Here is an 18188-nt window from a genome sequence, read left to right on the forward strand (position 1 = left end):
TAAAATGGGTGTGAATCAGAACTAATCAGATAAGAAACTTTAATAAACTAAGTTGATTTAACTAAGTCCTATTTTAAGACTAAATAATAATCAAAATAAATGTAAGGGTATAAATACTTCGAATCCTTAAATACAGCTACCAAACTAAGTGTCCACTCGAAACCAAAATTAACCAAATTATTACACATTACATACCCTCCTGTAACGTTAGCCTTAGCCGGTACCAATAATCATGTTTATGTGACAATATAAAAAGGTCTTCAATACCTCATAACATAATAACTCACCCACTAACCACTAACCACACACCCAATCCATATCCTAGAACCAACATCAATTAGCGCTTACGTTCCGTCACGAACAATCGAAGCAGGATATGTGGTCAGGTTAGATGGGTTTCCTTATGGGGTAGAGGGTCTGTTGGCACCACGCACAGTGTGGGCTTGTGGACGATTACCTACCAAATTGATTATCACCAAGGTTACCCACATGTGTCCACACATAGTCCGTGTTGAAAGTGAAACTGACAGTGGAGTTGTGGGCGGTTTGCATTTGAAACCGTAATTCCAGCTCAGTCGCAATTTATTGTTCGTGGAGTGCAGTAACGTGACCTTCTTAAATCCGGAAAAGTTTCCCATATGTGCTATCCATAATGCGCAGTCCCTGCCAAAAGACATGCAACTATTTCTGGTTGATTGGAATTATTTGGATACTGAGTGGATTGAATTTAGAGATCGCCGCTCAAACTACTCAGAATATAAATGTTTGTAAGTGATAAAGAGTTTATGCGGGATAGTATTCGACCCCAGGAGTATATATTTTGCAACTTGTAACTTGAATTTACATTATCTTACCTCCTTTTTGGTAATTGTATGTCTTGTACATTATAACCCTTAAGGACTATCATTTAAGGAATAATAAAATTTTCACATATTTCACAGTATTCTTAATTATTAAAATCCACTTTCTTAATTGAATGTTTTTGAATGTAGTTTTTCAATCGATCGTTTTAGTTTTTAGCTTTTCTAGACTGCACTTTAAGTAAACTAATCAAGTAAAAACTGTCAATAGAGCTGATGGTCGCTTAGATTAGGCGAGAGACCTAAGTAATGGTCCCTCGTTCAAGTACAAGTAAACAAAAGTTCCGCCACGTAATGCCTTCGTCCTTTTTCATGGGTTCTGACCAAAACAATTCTATGGTACAGTGTTTATCAACGAAGTGGATAATGAGCCGGCGGCCAAGGCGGTAGATGTGGCGCTCACCTACTTGAAGAAAAATATACGATATGGACTTTCAGTACAGTTGGACTCTATAGAAGCCAATAAAACGGATGCCAAGGTTCTCCTGGAAACTAGTGAGTTACCTGGGAGTGCTCTTTTATAAGTCCTTTTCTATATTTATCATTCCATCTAAAGTTTGCAATAAGTATGCCGCTAGTATTGAAATGAAACAGACCCCGCACTTGATCCTGGACACTACAAAAACCGGAGTGGCCTCGGAGACGGTAAAGAGCTTCACCCAGGCTCTAGGATTGCCCACCATTAGTGCCTCTTACGGACAGGAAGGTGACTTGAGGCAGTGGCGAGATTTGGACGAATCCAAACAAAAGTACCTGCTCCAGGTGATGCCGCCTGGAGACATTATCCCTGAAGTTATTCGTAGCATTGTGAGGCGTCTAAACATCACAAACGGTAGGGGTCTTAAAATATTGGTCCTTCAATGTACCAAGAAAATAGAGTTTAAAAGTCAAAGGATTCTTTGTGTTCTTTTAAACACTTTCCCCCTCAGCTGCTATTCTGTATGACGAAACCTTCGTGATGGATCACAAGTACAAGTCCCTGCTTCAAAACATCCAAACCCGTCACGTTATCACTGCCATCGCCAAGGAGGGAAAGCGAGAGCGTGAGGAGCAAATCGAGAAGCTGCGCAACTTGGACATCAATAACTTCTTCATCCTGGGCAACCTACAGTCCATCCGCTCTGTCCTTGAATCCGTGAAGCCGGCTTACTTTGAGCGCAACTTTGCATGGCACGCGATCACCCAGAACGAGGGCGAGGTGAGCAGCCAGAGGGACAATGCCACCATAATGTTCCTGAAGCCCATGGCGTATACGCAATATCGAGACCGACTGGGACTCTTGCGGACCACCTATAATCTTAACGAGGAGCCACAGCTATCTTCTGCGTTCTACTTCGATCTGGCTCTAAGAAGTTTTCTTACCATTAAGTAAGTTTGAGTAAGTAAACTAGTATCTTCTTTTAATCTAATCCTTTTTTTCCAGAGAAATGTTACAATCTGGCGCCTGGCCTAAGGATATGGAGTACTTGAACTGTGACGATTTCCAAGGCGGCAATACACCCCAAAGAAACCTGGATCTCCGGGAATATTTTACAAAGGTTTTTCCCCTATTTGCTATCCTTTTGTGGTCAAATTATGGTTGATGACTGAAAACTTGGGTATGTTCTTGTTTCTATTTGACAGGCTACCGAGCCGACATCCTACGGAACCTTTGACCTAGTCACGCAACCGAAGCAGCCATTCAATGGCTATAGCTACATGAAATTTGAAATGGATATCAATGTGCTCCAGATTCGAGGCGGCAGTTCCGTGAACAGCAAATCGATTGGCACCTGGACAGCTGGTCTGGATTCGCCCCTGGTTGTCAAGGATGAGGAGCAGATGAAGAATCTCACAGCGGATACGGTCTATCGGATTTTTACTGTTGTGGTAGGATGTTCTATAGTATTTCTATATTAAAATACTTAATATCCTTTTCATCACACAGCAAGCCCCTTTTATAATGCGCGACGAAACGGCACCTAAAGGATACAAAGGATACTGCATAGATCTCATCAATGAAATTGCTGCCATTGTTCACTTCGATTACACCATTCAGGAAGTGGAGGACAAAAAGTTTGGCAACATGGACGAAAAGGGCGAATGGAACGGCATTGTCAAGAAATTGATTGACAAACAGGCGGACATTGGGCTGGGCAGCATGTCCGTAATGGCGGAACGGGAGATTGTCATTGATTTCACAGTCCCGTACTATGATCTGGTGGGGATTACCATCATGATGCAGCGCCCCAGTTCGCCCAGTTCGCTGTTTAAGTTCCTCACTGTCCTGGAGACGAATGTGTGGCTCTGCATTCTGGCTGCCTACTTCTTCACCAGCTTTCTGATGTGGGTCTTTGATCGCTGGAGTCCCTATAGCTACCAAAACAATCGTGAAAAGTACAAGGACGATGAGGAGAAAAGGGAATTCAACCTCAAAGAGTGTCTTTGGTTCTGCATGACCTCATTGACCCCTCAAGGAGGCGGCGAGGCACCAAAAAATCTCTCAGGACGTTTGGTGGCCGCTACTTGGTGGCTGTTTGGGTAAGTCTGGAGCCTCTGTCTCACCTTAAGTGGTATTTATTTACATTTGTCTTCCAGATTCATCATCATTGCTTCGTACACTGCCAATTTGGCTGCCTTCTTGACCGTTTCTCGTTTGGACACGCCCGTGGAGAGCTTAGATGACTTGGCCAAGCAATACAAGATCCTATATGCTCCTCTCAACGGATCATCGGCGATGACCTATTTCGAGAGGATGGCCAATATCGAGCAGATGTTCTACGAGATCTGGAAAGATTTATCCCTAAACGATTCACTCACTCCACTGGAGCGCTCCAAGCTGGCCGTGTGGGATTATCCGGTTAGTGACAAGTACACAAAGATGTGGCAAGCCATGCAGGAGGCAGCTTTGCCGGCGACTCTCGAAGAGGCAGTGGCTCGGGTTAGGAACTCGACAGCTGCCACCGGATTTGCCTTTTTGGGAGATGCCACGGACATACGGTACCTTCAGCTGACAAACTGCGATCTCCAAGTGGTAGGCGAGGAGTTCTCCAGGAAACCGTATGCCATTGCTGTTCAGCAGGGCTCGCATCTGAAGGATCAGTTTAATAATGCGTGAGTTAATACATCAAACATCTTCTTTAGCCAGTATAATAAATAGAATCTCTGGAATCTTTTCAAGTATCCTCACATTGCTCAACAAACGACAACTGGAGAAGCTTAAGGAGAAGTGGTGGAAGAACGACGAGGCCCAGGCCAAGTGTGAGAAGCCCGAGGATCAATCAGATGGCATATCTATTCAGAATATTGGTGGCGTGTTCATTGTTATCTTCGTGGGAATCGGAATGGCTTGCATCACACTGGTCTTTGAGTACTGGTGGTACAGATACCGCAAGAATCCTAGAATCATTGACGTCGCCGAAGCCAATGGGGATCGTGGAAATATCAAGGATCAGCCTGGCAAACTCATCGATGGCGTCATCCTGGGAAACTCTGGCGAGAAGTTTGAAAAATCGAACGCTGCACTGCGTCCACGATTCAATCAGTATCCGGCCACTTTTAAGCCGCGCTTTTAGAGGAACTCTGTTCGCACCAATCAGTTAATTGTATTAGATTGTGCACTGGGATGCCTACGTCTAGTAATTAAGGAATTAAATAACATTTTCAGAAACTTTGTGCACTTTTATTAAAGTCGTAATAAATGTTTTAGCAAAGATATTGACATTGAATTAAAGGGTCTGGATTTTTCGTTATTATTTTGAAAATGTTTATCACAGTAGTCCTTTCTTTGGCTGCCCTTTAGAAAATTAATTTTAATCAAATTAAAACAACTTATTGTTTAATACAAAATTGATTGTTTTATTAAACAAAAAAATCAATAATTTGTAAAAGTTTATTATTAATTATAACTCTGAATCAAAAGACTCAGAATCTACATTACATTAAACAAATATTTAGGCCTTTAAATTAAATCTATTCTGATTGAAGAATTTAAAAGCTAATTTAAACAACCGCGAACTTTTCAAAGCTCTTTTTAAACACTGGCGCTATAGCCACTAACTTTTACATACGAACTGGCCACACTAATCAAGTGACTGATAAAAAGCACTGCCCGTTCTGTTCCGCAGAATTAAGCGTTCTCATCCACCAGCACAATTAGTCTGTAGAAATGGGAGACAGCTCGGACGAGGAGTACCTGGGAGCAGACTGGCTGCCCTACAGCGAACGCCCCGAGTGGAAAGACGTAGAGCCTCTGGCCCAGGATGACGGCGATCACCCGGTGGTTTCCATCGCCTACAGTCAGAAGTGTGAGTAACACAGTGTTTTTTATCTGCCAATCTTATTTATCCATGTGAACTTTGCAGTCCGTGAGGTTTTCGATTACATGCGAGCCATAATTGCCAGGGGGGAGAAGAGCCAGCGGGCCTTGGACCTTACCACGGATGCACTTCGTCTGAATCCGGCCAACTACACCGTCTGGCAGTACCGCCGTGACGTCCTACGCGAACTGAAGGCCGACCTGAATGATGAGTTGGAGTACCTCAGTGAGGTGATTGGACAGAACTCCAAGAACTATCAGGTGTGGCACCACCGACGCGTCATTGTCGAAATGCTGAACGACCCCAGCAACGAGCTTGAGCTTACGGAGAATGCTTTGGTGAATGACGGCGATGCCAAGAACTACCATGCCTGGCAGCACCGTCAGTGGGCCATTCGAAGCTTCAAGTATGTTAAGAAATCCACGATTTTTTTATATTTTCATACAAAATTCATTTTTTCAGCTTGTACGACGACGAACTTACCTTTGTGGACCGTTTGATTTGCGAAGACCAACGAAACAATTCTGCCTGGAACCAGCGTTTCTTTGTGATCAAGCACTTGGGCTTCACGCCGGAGGTTATACGCCGGGAACTGGACTACACCATGAACCGTATCCGAATAATCAAGAACAACGAGAGTGCCTGGAACTATTTAGTTGGGGTGATGCGACAGGGCGATAGTGGAAGTGCCAACTTGAACAGCTACCCCGAGGTGGTGGCAGTAGTGGAGGAGCTCTATCAGGCTGGCAATCGGTCGCCCTATCTTGTGGCCTTCCTCATCGATGTGTACCAGGAGCAGGCTCTGCATTTAAAGGCCTCCCCAGACGACCAGTTGGCTAGGAAGGTGTACGGTCTGTGCGAGGACATGGCCGGCAAGCACGATGTTATCCGTCGCAAGTACTGGCAGTACGTGGCCACTCACCTGAAGAATCAGTTGAGCAAAGCCACCGGGGGAGAGCAGTAGTCCAGTGCAGCATTTTTTGATTAGTTTTAAACACCCAATCAACTAACTTAGGCATTCTTTTTACACAAAATAAAATTAAATCTATCTGTCGGAAAAGATGTTATCTGTTTAACCCTTCCTCATGTCAACGTTGCAAGGGCTTCCCCATACAGGCATTGCCACATGATATCTAGGGGTCTTTGTGTTTGCCGCATCTGTCCCGGTATGTTTATCTAAGCGCGGCGTGGTGTTTGTACACGTAAATTTCATTAACAATGAAAAGATAATTTTAGCGCAGTGTGCACTTCAACTGAGGCTACCCACAAGATGGGAGGTGCCCTCGTAAATTATGGAAATAATTTAATGCTTTGGAAGGTTTTGGAAGAGCTACTATTTATGTGCAAATTAGTGTGGGAAAGACAGTCGTTACTGTTGAAATAATAAAGGTATCAAAAAGGTTATTCCTAATAGTAATAAATAAAAAGATAAAATATATTGTAACTATTGTATCTCATTAGCTAGTTTGTCAGAGACAGGAAGAATCTTTAGATTGCTGTCTCAATATTGTTATTTATTTAAATTTTCTTCTTTCAGTTTTTTTTTTTTTGCGTTTTTCTCATTTTTTTGTTCGAGTACATACAATATAGCAGATGTAATACATAACTTTTTAATTTGATTTTCTTGCATATAATTGGAGATTCGTTTTGCATTCGTAATAGAAAATAGAAAATCAATCGCGGGAAGTTTGGGGGTTGGGGAGTATGTACTTAAAATGAAGCAGAAGACATCTTTGGCGTGTTTCATTTTGTTGTTTCATTATCTTTTCTGTTTAGTTCAGCTAAATAGGAGCAAAATCATTGAGTACTCGTTTGCGTAGTTTAATAAAATTTCGTAATAATAAAATATATATTTATCTTTATATTTTTGTTTTGCCTTTGTTTTTTTTTCGGGTTGGGTATATATATAAATTTGAAAAAGCCTATAAATCCAAATGTAGTTGGTACACGGCCATTTAAAATCAAAGCACTTCGTTTGGGTCATCAAAAGTATTCAATTGTTTCAATATTTGAAAAATATATTTGAAAAAATATACTCGTATATGTTTATTCAGAAACGGGTTCATTTAAAAAAGAGAGAGGGGAAAAGTGTGTGCAAAGCTCTGTTTCATGGCCCAAGCGAGTAATTTGTTTGTTTCTGGTACCAAAAACCATTTTTGTTTTTCGAAATATTATCCTGTTTCAGAGATTTTGCGTGGAGAGCCAGAATAGAGAGAAATACAATAGTTTGTGTGTGTTGTTTAGTTTGTTTAACAATTCGATATATAGAGTTAATATATAATAGTTTTAATAAATTGATGCGCTCCTTGGCTTTGCTTTGAGCCTTTTACTATGTTGTGTTTTATGTTTGTTTGTTTGTTTGTTCGTTCTTGGAGTTCATTTTTTGTAAAAGCATTTTTAGCAAAAAATTAAAAATTTCTCTCTGTGTTCGGTTCCCGTTTAAAATTTCTGGCTTCAGCGCTTCCACGTTCGATTTATGCCCCCCAGTTATTGTGTAGTTCTTGACATTGAATCATTATCAATACCCTTATAAAATAAATCCCTTGATTCCGGCCGAAATTTACATTCTCCGATCGACGCCAAACGACGACAGAGCATCGTTCTGTGTGAGGAAGCTTCATATACCATCTATAAATATACTCGTACAGTTTCTTGGTTTTCTCGTTAATATAATTGTTTAAAAAATCAACGCCACTTGTTGTGCCATGTCCTGTCTTTCCTAAAGAGTCCTAAGAGGTGCTTACAGCTTTAAGCATAAGTTTAGCGCAGGTGCAGCGCTCCGATCGATTGATGTATATATCTTGTATAGCATGACATTTATCCTGTTCCCATCCTGGCCTACTTGTCCTCGCCGATTCCCTCGTCGGTCGTGGTCTTGCGCTCCCTTGCCTCGTCGCTGCTGATATCACATTTTTCAGCCAACATGTCCTCGATGCCCTCGTCCACGGTTTGGCTCTCGCCAGGCACATGCTTGCGCGGCAGCTTGGTCACCACCACGCACTCGCCCTGCGGCAGCGGCGGGAACTTGGCGTAGGACGAGTTGGCGATGGTGCCCACAGTGCTGTCCTCATAGCAGTCCGGCGTCATCCGCACCCGGCACGTCTCAAAAGCCTTCTCGTAGCCCAGCTTGGTGTACAGATTTCGGGAAGCATCATTCCCGGGACGAATCACGACGAAGGGCGTGTAGCCGCGCTCGATCACCAGCTGGGTCAGCGATTTGGCCAACCGGATGCCATACCTGTGGAAGAAGGGGATTAGAATCTTTCTTTCCAAGAAATATTTTGTAGTTTTATATAGGGTTCTGAAGCAGATTTAAGGGGAATCGACCTACAAATCGATTAAGGTATTCCGCTTGAGGATCGGTTGGAAATTGGCAAAGATACAGACATGGTTCTGGGCCTAAAATGAAAATCCAGGATTTTGCAAGGGGTACCCCTACAAAAATTTGAAAAATATCGATGGAAAATTTTGTTCTTGGGTTTTGATGCAGATTGGTGGGGAATCGACCTACAAATCGATTAAGGTATTCCGCTTGAGGATCGGATGGAAATTGGCAAAGATACAGACATGGTTCTGGGCCCAAAACGAAAATCCAGGATTCTGCAAGGGGTACCCCTACAAAAATTTGAAAAATATCGATGGAAAATTTTGTTCTTGGGTTTTGATGCAGATTGGTGGGGAATCGACCTACAAATCGATTAAGGTATTCCGCTTGAGGATCGGATGGAAATTGGCAAAGATACAGACATGGTTCTGGGCCCAAAACGAAAATCCAGGATTCTGCAAGGGGTACCCCTACAAAAATTTGAAAAATATCGATGGAAAATTTTGTTCTTGGGTTTTGATGCAGATTGATGGGGAATCGACCTACAAATCGATTAAGGTATTCCGCTTGAGGATCAGATGGAAATTGGCAAACATACAGACATGGTTCTGGGCCGAAAACGAAAATCCAGGATTCTGCAAGGGGTACCCCTACAAAAATTTGAAAAATATCGATGGAAAATTTTGTTCTTGGGTTTTGATGTAGATTGATGGGGAATCGACCTATAAATCGATTAATGTATTCCGCTTGAGGATCGGATGGAAATTGGCAAACATACAGACATGGTTCTGGGCCGAAAACGAAAATACAGGATTCTGCAAGGGGTACCCCTACAAAAATTTGAAAAATATCGATGGAAAATTTTGTTCTTGGGTTTTGATGTAGATTGATGGGGAATCGACCTACAAATCGATTAAGGTATTCCGCTTGAGGATCGGATGGAAATTGGCAAAGATACAGACATGGTTCTGGGCCTAAAATGAAAATCAAGGATTCTGCTAGGGGGACCCCTACAAAAATTTGAAAAATATCGATGGAAAATTTTGTTCTCGGGTTTTGATGCCGATTGATGGGGAATCGACCTACAAATCGATTAAGGTATTCCGCTTGAGGATCGGTTGGAAATTGGCAAAGATACAGACTTGGTTCTGGGCCTAAAACGAAAATCCAGGATTCTGCAAGGGGTACCCCTACAAAAATTTGAAAAATATCGATGGAAAATTTTTTTCTTGGGTTTTGATGCAGATTGGTGGGGAATCGACCTACAAATCGATTAAGGTATTCCGCTTGAGGATCGGTTGGAAACTGGCAAAGATACAGACATGGTTCTGGGCCTAAAATGAAAATCCAGGATTTTGCAAGGGGTACCCCTACAAAAATTTGAAAAATATCGATGGAAAATTTTGTTCTTCAGTTTTGATGCAGATTGATGGGGAATCGACCTACAAATCGATTAAGGTATTCCGCTTGGGGATCGGATGTAAATTGGCCAAAATACAGACATGGGTGAGGGCCTAAAATGAACATCCTGGTTTTCGGATGGGGCACCCTAATAGTTTGCGTTCAGATCAAAATATTCTTACCCCATGCGCCTAAAGTCTGGACGTGTTTGCATTGAGAACATAGCACCGTAGTAGGAGTGAACCATCCAGGCTGCCAGCTCTCCGGTGTCCTTGCGGAAGATGCCCAGACCCGGAAGCTTTCGGACGAGGATGTCAAACAGCTGAACGCACTCAATTTCGTTAGCGGGATAGAGGTCGTGGATGCCCTGGACATTGTCGAGGTTCAGTAGACGCATCTCCGCATCCTCCGGCAGCGGATCCAGTTCGAGGTCGGTATTCAGCTTGTTGCACACATAGATATCACCACTGAGTCGCTCCATCACTCCGATCTTCGAATAGAAGTCATCCAGGCGATTCATGATGGCGATGTGCGTAAAGTTCAGGTACATAGGCTTCCGCCAATCTATAAGTACATCTTCGGTGCGCATCAAATCGACATGCTCGATGTGTGCGGATGGACAAAATATGCCAAGAGTTTGGTATATATTGTTGTGCGGCTATAATGGATATTTTCAGAAATTAATTTAATAAAATATTTATATTAATATTTGGTTTATAACACATACCGCAAGCGTGCATCCTGGAAAGTGAAGAATTATCGGTTTGTCGGGCCAATCTTTAGCAACATAAAACTTAAAGTCCCAAATACGATCATTCAGGTACGTTTTTATGGTTTGATGAAACTGTAAAAATAATGTGAGAAAGTTATTAATTAAATTAAATTGGTTTTTAAATTATCCTGATTAAATTGTAGTAAATTGTGGCAATTATAAGTTGCTTAGCCCAGAAGTATTCCCTTAGCCGTTGGCATTGCATTCTATAAGCAGTTGGTAACCGCCCTGGAAAAAAGTTTCTCGCTAAAAATCGAAACTTTAAGCAACTTCAATGGTGGCCAAATCCTTGACGCCGTTACTGGTGCCGGTGCCAAGCCAGAAAAAAAAACCTCTCTTTCTATGGAGAGCTATAGATATCGCAGCAGGGCTCTGGCTTCAACAAAAGCACAAAAGCACGTGATGTTCAGGGCGGAGTGGCATTAAAAATTGAACAAAAATACAAGTGTAAACAGTGAAAACAGGTCAACAAAAAGAAAATAACTCGGGGCCCGGTTTGAGGGTTTGAGATTGCATGACTTGTGGTCTCGGTAACGCCTACTGATTTCTCCACAGCCCCCTCACTGGCCAACGGATGAGGCAACTGCAGGTAATTGTTGGTAAATTATTTGAGAAATGGGCGTGGCATCTCGGGGAATATTTCTCGGGTGTCAAGCCAAGCGCATAACTGAAGATGAAAATAATAATGTAGAAAATCAAAGATCGGTATACACACCTTTAATGATTCCGGCAGATAACGTTCTAAAGTTACCAAAATTTCTGGAAGCTCTGATTCATGCACCAAACGAAAGTGTTTACCTTCAGGAATGATTTCCATTTCTGTAACGAAAGTAAGGTAATTTGAAACTTTTGCTTATTTTTCAATACCGCAGGGTTTTTATTTTGAATTGCTAAACGTTCCTATACGTATCAAGGTCTCACGTTTGGCCTCTTTCGAGGACATCTCCCCAATGGCCCAAAAAAAAATAAAAATAAAATGCTGGAAAATCGAGAGAGTCTCACTTAAAAAGCACACGTCCGGATGTTTAGGATGTTCTGTCGCAAGTGGTTCAATGGAATGTGTCAATTTGCTTCCTATATCCATATCCCAAACTACTTGGCCATGCAAATTGGCAATGTCTGGGAAGGACATCGGCAATTGAGCCAAATTATAAGCAGTGAGCAATGGCAAAACAGGTAGTCACTAATCAATTTGGTTCAATTAACTGAATTTCGGATCAATTACTGTCTTACGATGATGACATGATTGGACGCTAGTTAATTATTTTGGCAAGGTTTGAAGGACATTTGCTGTGTAGGCTTTAATTGGATTTTAATTCCAAGGAATTGATTTTAATGCGAATATTTCGGGGAATACTTAAAGCTTATTTTGTACTTGTTATTTGCGATAATTTCCTCATATATTTCAGGATATTTACAACTTAATTTGTGTTTTCTTGTTTTTTCGCTTGTTTTGATTGATGACCGTTGTGATTGATTGGTGAATGCGCCAAATACCATTATCCTTCACTCATTCAAGGCATGTGCCTGCCCTGTGCCCTGTGCTCTGCGACATGGCGCCTCTCCCTTTCATCCAACTATCTGGCCTCTAGAGCCCCCTCCTGGGGTTACTATGACTATTTATTGCAGTTATTTGTGTGCCCCAAACGAACGTAATGATGGCGCACATGCTGGCTGGAATTAGTATTAGTCATGTTGTACATAACCCAAGGTGTGATCGGGTGGGGGGGTGTTCTAGACCTAGACTAGTTGTCCAAGATATGCCACGTATCTCATCACGTCTGCCACGACTCAGACAGGGCTTTGGCTTCATACTTGTATTTTTTGTTGGCAGGACAAAATCAATATTACGATTGAGAATTTGCTCGTTTGTTAACTAATGCATTCTAGATACAGAGAAAAAATAGTTGGGTACTAGATCTCTTAGATATTTTTAATCAAACTTAATATATGTATCTTTGAACTAAACATGTATTGGAAATAAAAATAATGGTACTTCTCTTTTATATATACAAAGATACTAAGATATCCTTGAACTTTCATTCCAAAATATTTTTTCTCCATGCATGTAGGAGGTTTTCCACAAGAATGTAAGCCGTGGGTGACAGTTGTCTGAAGCCGAGTCCTGATATTACAATTTTGTTTGGTTAATGGATAAAAATACCGTTGACATTTCGCAGTGCGACACCCCAAGGGGCCGACAAGTAGACGCGACACCGCAGGTGCCGACATCGCCCAGAGAAAGTCCAAGTCCGGTGGTTCCCTTTCACTTTCCCAGTCCCGCTCCGGGGTACCCACCCAGCCATATACCGCCGCCTAATCCCACCCACTTTTCGCCCTTTTGGTCCTCTTTACCTGTGGCATGCTATCGCACTTGTCAGCCAATTTATTTTGGTTACGTTTGCTCTTTTTTTTGGCCTAATTATTGAGTTGCCATATGGCTGCGATGCGTTAAATTTTAATACCCTGACCGGCAGGGCATCATGAATTTGGCATGAGCGTGTTTCCCCTAATTCTGAATAGGACCTGGACAGGGCGAGCACCATTTTGGCAATCTTCCAGGAATAAGGAATTCGCAAGCAAAAGGCGAACAAAAGATACACGAAAAACTCAGATTAAATACAGGGGATTTACGTGGGAGGATGAAAGGAAACTCGAGGAGGGCAAACAGGGAAAAAATAAAAAAGTAAAAGATCAATTAAAGTTTAAGGTCAAGTCCCTAAAGGATAAAATTTAAAAGGTTAAAAGGTTAGATGAAAAATAATCGTTTTGACCCAGATATAAAAGATTAGTCACTATTATGAGTGTAAATAAAATAAAAAAATGCTCCAGACAATTACCCTTATACCATTTTACCTTATACAATTATCTGAAAAATTTCGGACTATATCGAAGGGTGTTTGGCACATCGAACGTACAATTTTCAGGGGCCTCGGCCAGTGATTGCAGATGCGAGTTCTTGAGGCGCATCCACTAATTGACATGCACATGTGCATCTTCGGTATTGGGAATGGCGCGCAGAAAAGCTAGCGGCGAATTCTCAATTAAATCGAGAGACTCAAGTCCCCAATCCCAATCCCAGAAAAGAATCAGATGACTAGGCACTTACAAAAAATATTAATTCCGTTGACCTTGAGTGAATTGGTGGCTGCCTCTGCTGCGATCTGCTGCTGCTGCTGCTTTTTCTTTTGCGGTTTTTGAATTTATCCTCGAGGCGCGTTCAAGTTTGCGGGTTTTCTATTATTTACATAAATATATAAATATATTTTATTTTATTTTTCGCTCGCCGAATTGTGTGTGATTATTTATCTTTTTTATCAAATTGTTTGTTATTCAATTTTTAGTTTTCTTTGTTGTTGTTGTTGAAAAAGTGCAATATGAAAATAATTTGTCTTGTTATTTGTTTATGTTTTTTTTTTTTATATGATAATCACAGATGCCTTTATTAGAAAATTTAGTTATTATTTGGATTTGGATTTTATATTTTGGAGTTTATAGTTGTTTGTTATTTTCTGGAATTTCTGGTTTATATGCTTTGCTGCATTGGTTAGGCCCTTTTCGAATGGAGATGTCGGCAGGCTGAAACTGATTTATCCTTGATTGGTTTTCAGCTTCTGGATGGGCCTGATTCGATGGACGCGACTGTTCTGTCTGTTGGTTCTTCTGGAAACAACTGTATTCTCTCCGCTATGCCGTTAACAACTCCTTCGGATTCGGATTCAGATTCAGATTCTGATTCAGATTCGGACTGTGATTCAGATACTCCTCCTGCTTGTGCTCCCCTTTGTGTTCTGGGCCACCGTTGCACCTCCACACAGATGGCCTAACCAGGCGGCGTCTGTTCGCTTTCTACCGTTGCTCGGCGGATGCTGATGCCGCGCGCGTGTGTGTGTGAGTGCGTAGTGTGTGTGTGCTAGTGTGTGTGCTAGTCCAACATAATGGCGACCGCGAGTTGGGGAGGGGGGGAAGTTCTGCAGTCGATTATTATTCTCGCTGGTTCGGTTTCGTTTTCGAATTTGCGAGACGCCTCCTATTGTTGCAATTTGTGTATTTTAGCAGAAAATTGATTTTCTGATGCGACCAGGACCTGATTTATACCGCAATGGTTCCTGTTCCTGTTCCCACACAGTTCTGCTACTGCTGATTCCTCTTGTTCCTAGCTGTACATATGCTTCAATCCGCCTTTGAATTCGCATTCAGTTTGATTTACTTCAGTTTTCGGCCAGTTTCCAGCCAGCCAAGGACACTCACGCACACACACACACAAACACAGTCACACGCACCCACACAGCACGGGCAGGACACGCACAGTGGAATTGGTGAAATCGAGTTTGAGTTGTTCAGCTAATTCGATTGCGGTTGCTGGTTGCTGGTCCGAGAACTTTTTGCATCAACTGTTCCTCCTGGATTTGTTGCTTTTGCTCCAATTCGCTGCGGTCGCTGTTTCTGTTTCTGTTGCTGTTGCTGTTGTTGCCTTTCGCCTTGGGATGGTTTTTCCTTGGGTGGTGGTGGTGGCTGGTCTCCACTGTAAAAACCGAACTGAACTGACTGACTGACGACAACGAACTGAATTTGTTCCCAAGGAGCAGCAGCAATGAAAGCACAGCAGCAGCAGCAGCAGCACCAGCACCAGTAGCAGCAAGCAGCAGCAGCAGCAGCAGCAGATGTTGCTGTTTTTACTACATTCAGCCGAACTGCAACGTGGCAGCAAAAAGTGACGGATTTTTCGCCTTCGTGGTTCACATTGGCCTCTCTTGCTCTCAGGCCACCATCCCTCACCTTTCGCCATTCTCACAGGCTCGTTCTCTTGATGCACTTTCAAAAATAAAGTTCACAAAGAAAACAGTTGCTCGTTATATATCGCAAATATTTCATACCTACTTAAGTTTGTTAATTAAAAACAAGTCATTTTCTTAGAAATAGCAATGAAATTGTTTAATTTTCTAGTTCATTGAGTATACCGGATGTAGCTAATCGAGTTGGGATTGAATTACACCACTTGTTTTGATCACAATTTGCAAGATACATTACTCTTAAGGACAAACTAATAACTAACACTAATTAATCTAAACTAATAAATCTATTAAATTGTCTAATGTGGTGCCAAATACCTTGAAGAAACAATAAATTATTCTAATTTGCTTCATAAGAACTGAAATTCTAAGAAAATGAGAACAAAACTTAAACTCTAACCACAAATAGGAGTCAATAGAGGATCGATACGCCGAAAAGTATGCTATAATTTTTGCCTTTTCTTGGCATTCCTCATTCAGACTCTCTGTATGCCAAGGTAGATCCTTTTTAGCAGTGTTTCCTCTCTTTGTTTTCGTCCTCTTTCTGTTTACCTCCCACCGCCTCGCAATCGTTTTCATGCTCGTGCGCATTTGGGATGCGAGAGTGAGCGAGAGCCCGCGGCTGGCGGAGTCCGGAGTTCGCCTTTTGTTTTGCACGTTGCCCAGCGTAACGTAACTGTACACCGGAGCAGGATAAGAAGTAGCAGCAGCGGATTGGGATGCGTTTTTGAAACCCATTAGCCAGGCAATGTTCGCCACAACAACTGAAAACAAATGGAAAATGGCCACAGCGTCAGCGCAATACGTATACGCCACGTAGCGCCGACACTTTTTGGAGCACGTGTTACTCAATTTCTCTCTCTCTAGAGAGAGACTCTATCCCAGCCTGTTGTTTTTGTTTTGTTTACGCCGCTCAGCTGTAAGGATGGATGCCGTATCCGTACATGCCGAAAAAATCCATTTTAATCGGCATAATTTCGACAGATATGTATGTACACAGACCACCCCAGTGTGACTCCTTTTCCGATTGCACCTCCTGTTGACTTGACCGGAAAGCGTTCCGTGGCATTCCGGAAGTCCAAGGTCGCTTCGACTACATGTGTGTGCAATTGACATTTTTATTGGCATTAAGTGGTGCAGGGACTAGTTCCAGTTCCAGTAATTAAAGCAGACATGAAGACGCGCCAAAAGAACAAAAAAAATAAATAAAATGAAAAAGTACCAAACTAGGGGTGTCCGGATTGTTGGAGTTGCTGTTGCATTCAAGTTGCCATCATGAATCACGCAAATTCGAGGCACGCAAGACAATGACGCCAGCCCCAGCCCCAGCGTCCTTTTTCGCACCACTCGCTTGGTGTCGAGGACGCATAACTGTTGGGCTTGTAATCGTCGTCATCGCTAAACTATAGCCATAACAGATACAACGTTTACCGACTTCCTCCCTTCCGTTACATCCCAACCAATTCCATGAGCGGCGCATTTCCAAGGAAACTTGCCTCGTAAAAGTCAGAATAACTGTTAGGCCCGTATCGGGGTCTATGGCATTTAGTCAGGTGCCTGAGAATCGGAGAATTGGAAATTGGGTGTAGAGGCGGTGAAGTGCCGACAACCGTTTGACAGTAAAACTTTGTCCTTGGGGGAATTTATTAAAATTTATATGCAACCAAACCGGGAACTGGACGGAACCCCCACCCAAATAAACACTTGACGAAATATCATATTAACTATTACTGTTACTGTTGAATTGATGATACTATTTTGTAGAAACTCCACATCATTCTCGGGAAAAGCCTCTGTTTATGACATTTTATGATAGGATAATGATTTTTTTCAGTGCGTCACAGATTTTCAGGCCGTTCGAAGGTCCGTGTTGACAAACTGCTTGTAGAGTTTTTGGCTTCGACCGATTTGCTTTCGTTTTGGATTTGGCGACGAGGCGCCTCGTCCTTGGCATGAAGTTCGGCGTTGGCCTTTAATTAGCTTTTCTCGGATTACTCATACGCCTGGAGGTCTGGGGCAAAAATATAAGGACGAAAAACTAAAGGAGGGCTATTGTTTCAGCACTGGCATGCGGATGTGGTTGGTCAAACGTGCATGTCTGGCACGTGTTCGGGTTAAAGTTAAAGCGAGCGGTCCTAATGTCAGGGTCAATGCAGAGTGCCGTGCATGTAGGGGCCACCAATTTGTTGAATTCTCCCCCCATTATTTGAGGAATATGCATATACATATATTACACACTGGCGTTGCATAAATCAAAATACAAAAGAGGAGAAACAAAAGTTGGGTTTACAGTGTTTGTTTTGTCGTTCGAGAGATACAATATTTATATAAAAGCAATTGGCCAGGCGCTTCTGTCGGCGACAGCTGCACCCTCTTGGGACACTTTTGACACTCGCACGTGGCGGTCAAAATGGCATACCATGTATGCATATAACATGATAGATATAACAAATGTATATATTTAATGCACGGAATACAGGCGACCTTGCCACCGCAATTAGAGTTAATTTTTATTTGCATGGAGGGCCACACATTTGTACAGACTTTGTCGCACGTTGTGGTCATACATCTGCACGCAAAGCAGATGAACCTTTTTATCTGGAAAGATAAAAAGTTACGATCTTACTTAATCCGAAATTTAAAATGTAACGTAAATCTTTAAGTATTGAAATCTGGTCACATCGAATTTTTGAAAAAAGATAAAGTGTCGATACCTGTCGGAACGATAACGATAACTTT

The 18188-nt window shown here is 42.1% G+C and overlaps 3 protein-coding genes across 3 annotated transcripts; 2 read left to right on the forward strand and 1 right to left on the reverse strand.

Moving 5' to 3' along the window:
* Positions 1-10: 10 nt before the first annotated feature.
* Positions 11-5070, forward strand: LOC6497241 (ionotropic receptor 25a). The gene is made up of 9 exons (XM_001962456.4): positions 11-767; positions 1206-1355; positions 1417-1692; positions 1790-2228; positions 2284-2398; positions 2484-2729; positions 2788-3380; positions 3438-3953; positions 4021-5070. The coding sequence occupies exons 1-9, from the start codon at positions 653-655 to the stop codon at positions 4412-4414; spliced, it is 2844 nt and encodes a 947-aa protein (XP_001962492.2). The 5' UTR covers positions 11-652; the 3' UTR covers positions 4415-5070.
* Positions 5008-6218, forward strand: LOC6497242 (protein farnesyltransferase/geranylgeranyltransferase type-1 subunit alpha). Its single transcript, XM_001962455.4, has 3 exons — positions 5008-5146; positions 5204-5564; positions 5621-6218. The coding sequence occupies exons 1-3, from the start codon at positions 5008-5010 to the stop codon at positions 6120-6122; spliced, it is 1002 nt and encodes a 333-aa protein (XP_001962491.1). The 3' UTR covers positions 6123-6218.
* A 433-nt stretch (positions 6219-6651) lies between these two features.
* Positions 6652-14012, reverse strand: LOC6498299. The gene is made up of 5 exons (XM_001962454.4): positions 13766-14012; positions 11372-11475; positions 10612-10728; positions 10067-10542; positions 6652-8396 (listed from the first exon to the last, which is right to left on the reverse strand). Exons 2-5 carry the CDS (start codon positions 11471-11473, stop codon positions 7997-7999), a joined length of 1095 nt encoding a protein of 364 aa, XP_001962490.3. The 5' UTR covers positions 11474-11475; positions 13766-14012; the 3' UTR covers positions 6652-7996.
* Between the last annotated feature and the right edge of the window lie 4176 nt (positions 14013-18188).

Source organism: Drosophila ananassae, chromosome 3R (genome assembly GCF_017639315.1).
Source record: "Drosophila ananassae strain 14024-0371.13 chromosome 3R, ASM1763931v2, whole genome shotgun sequence".
Taxonomy (NCBI): Eukaryota; Metazoa; Arthropoda; class Insecta; order Diptera; family Drosophilidae; genus Drosophila; species Drosophila ananassae.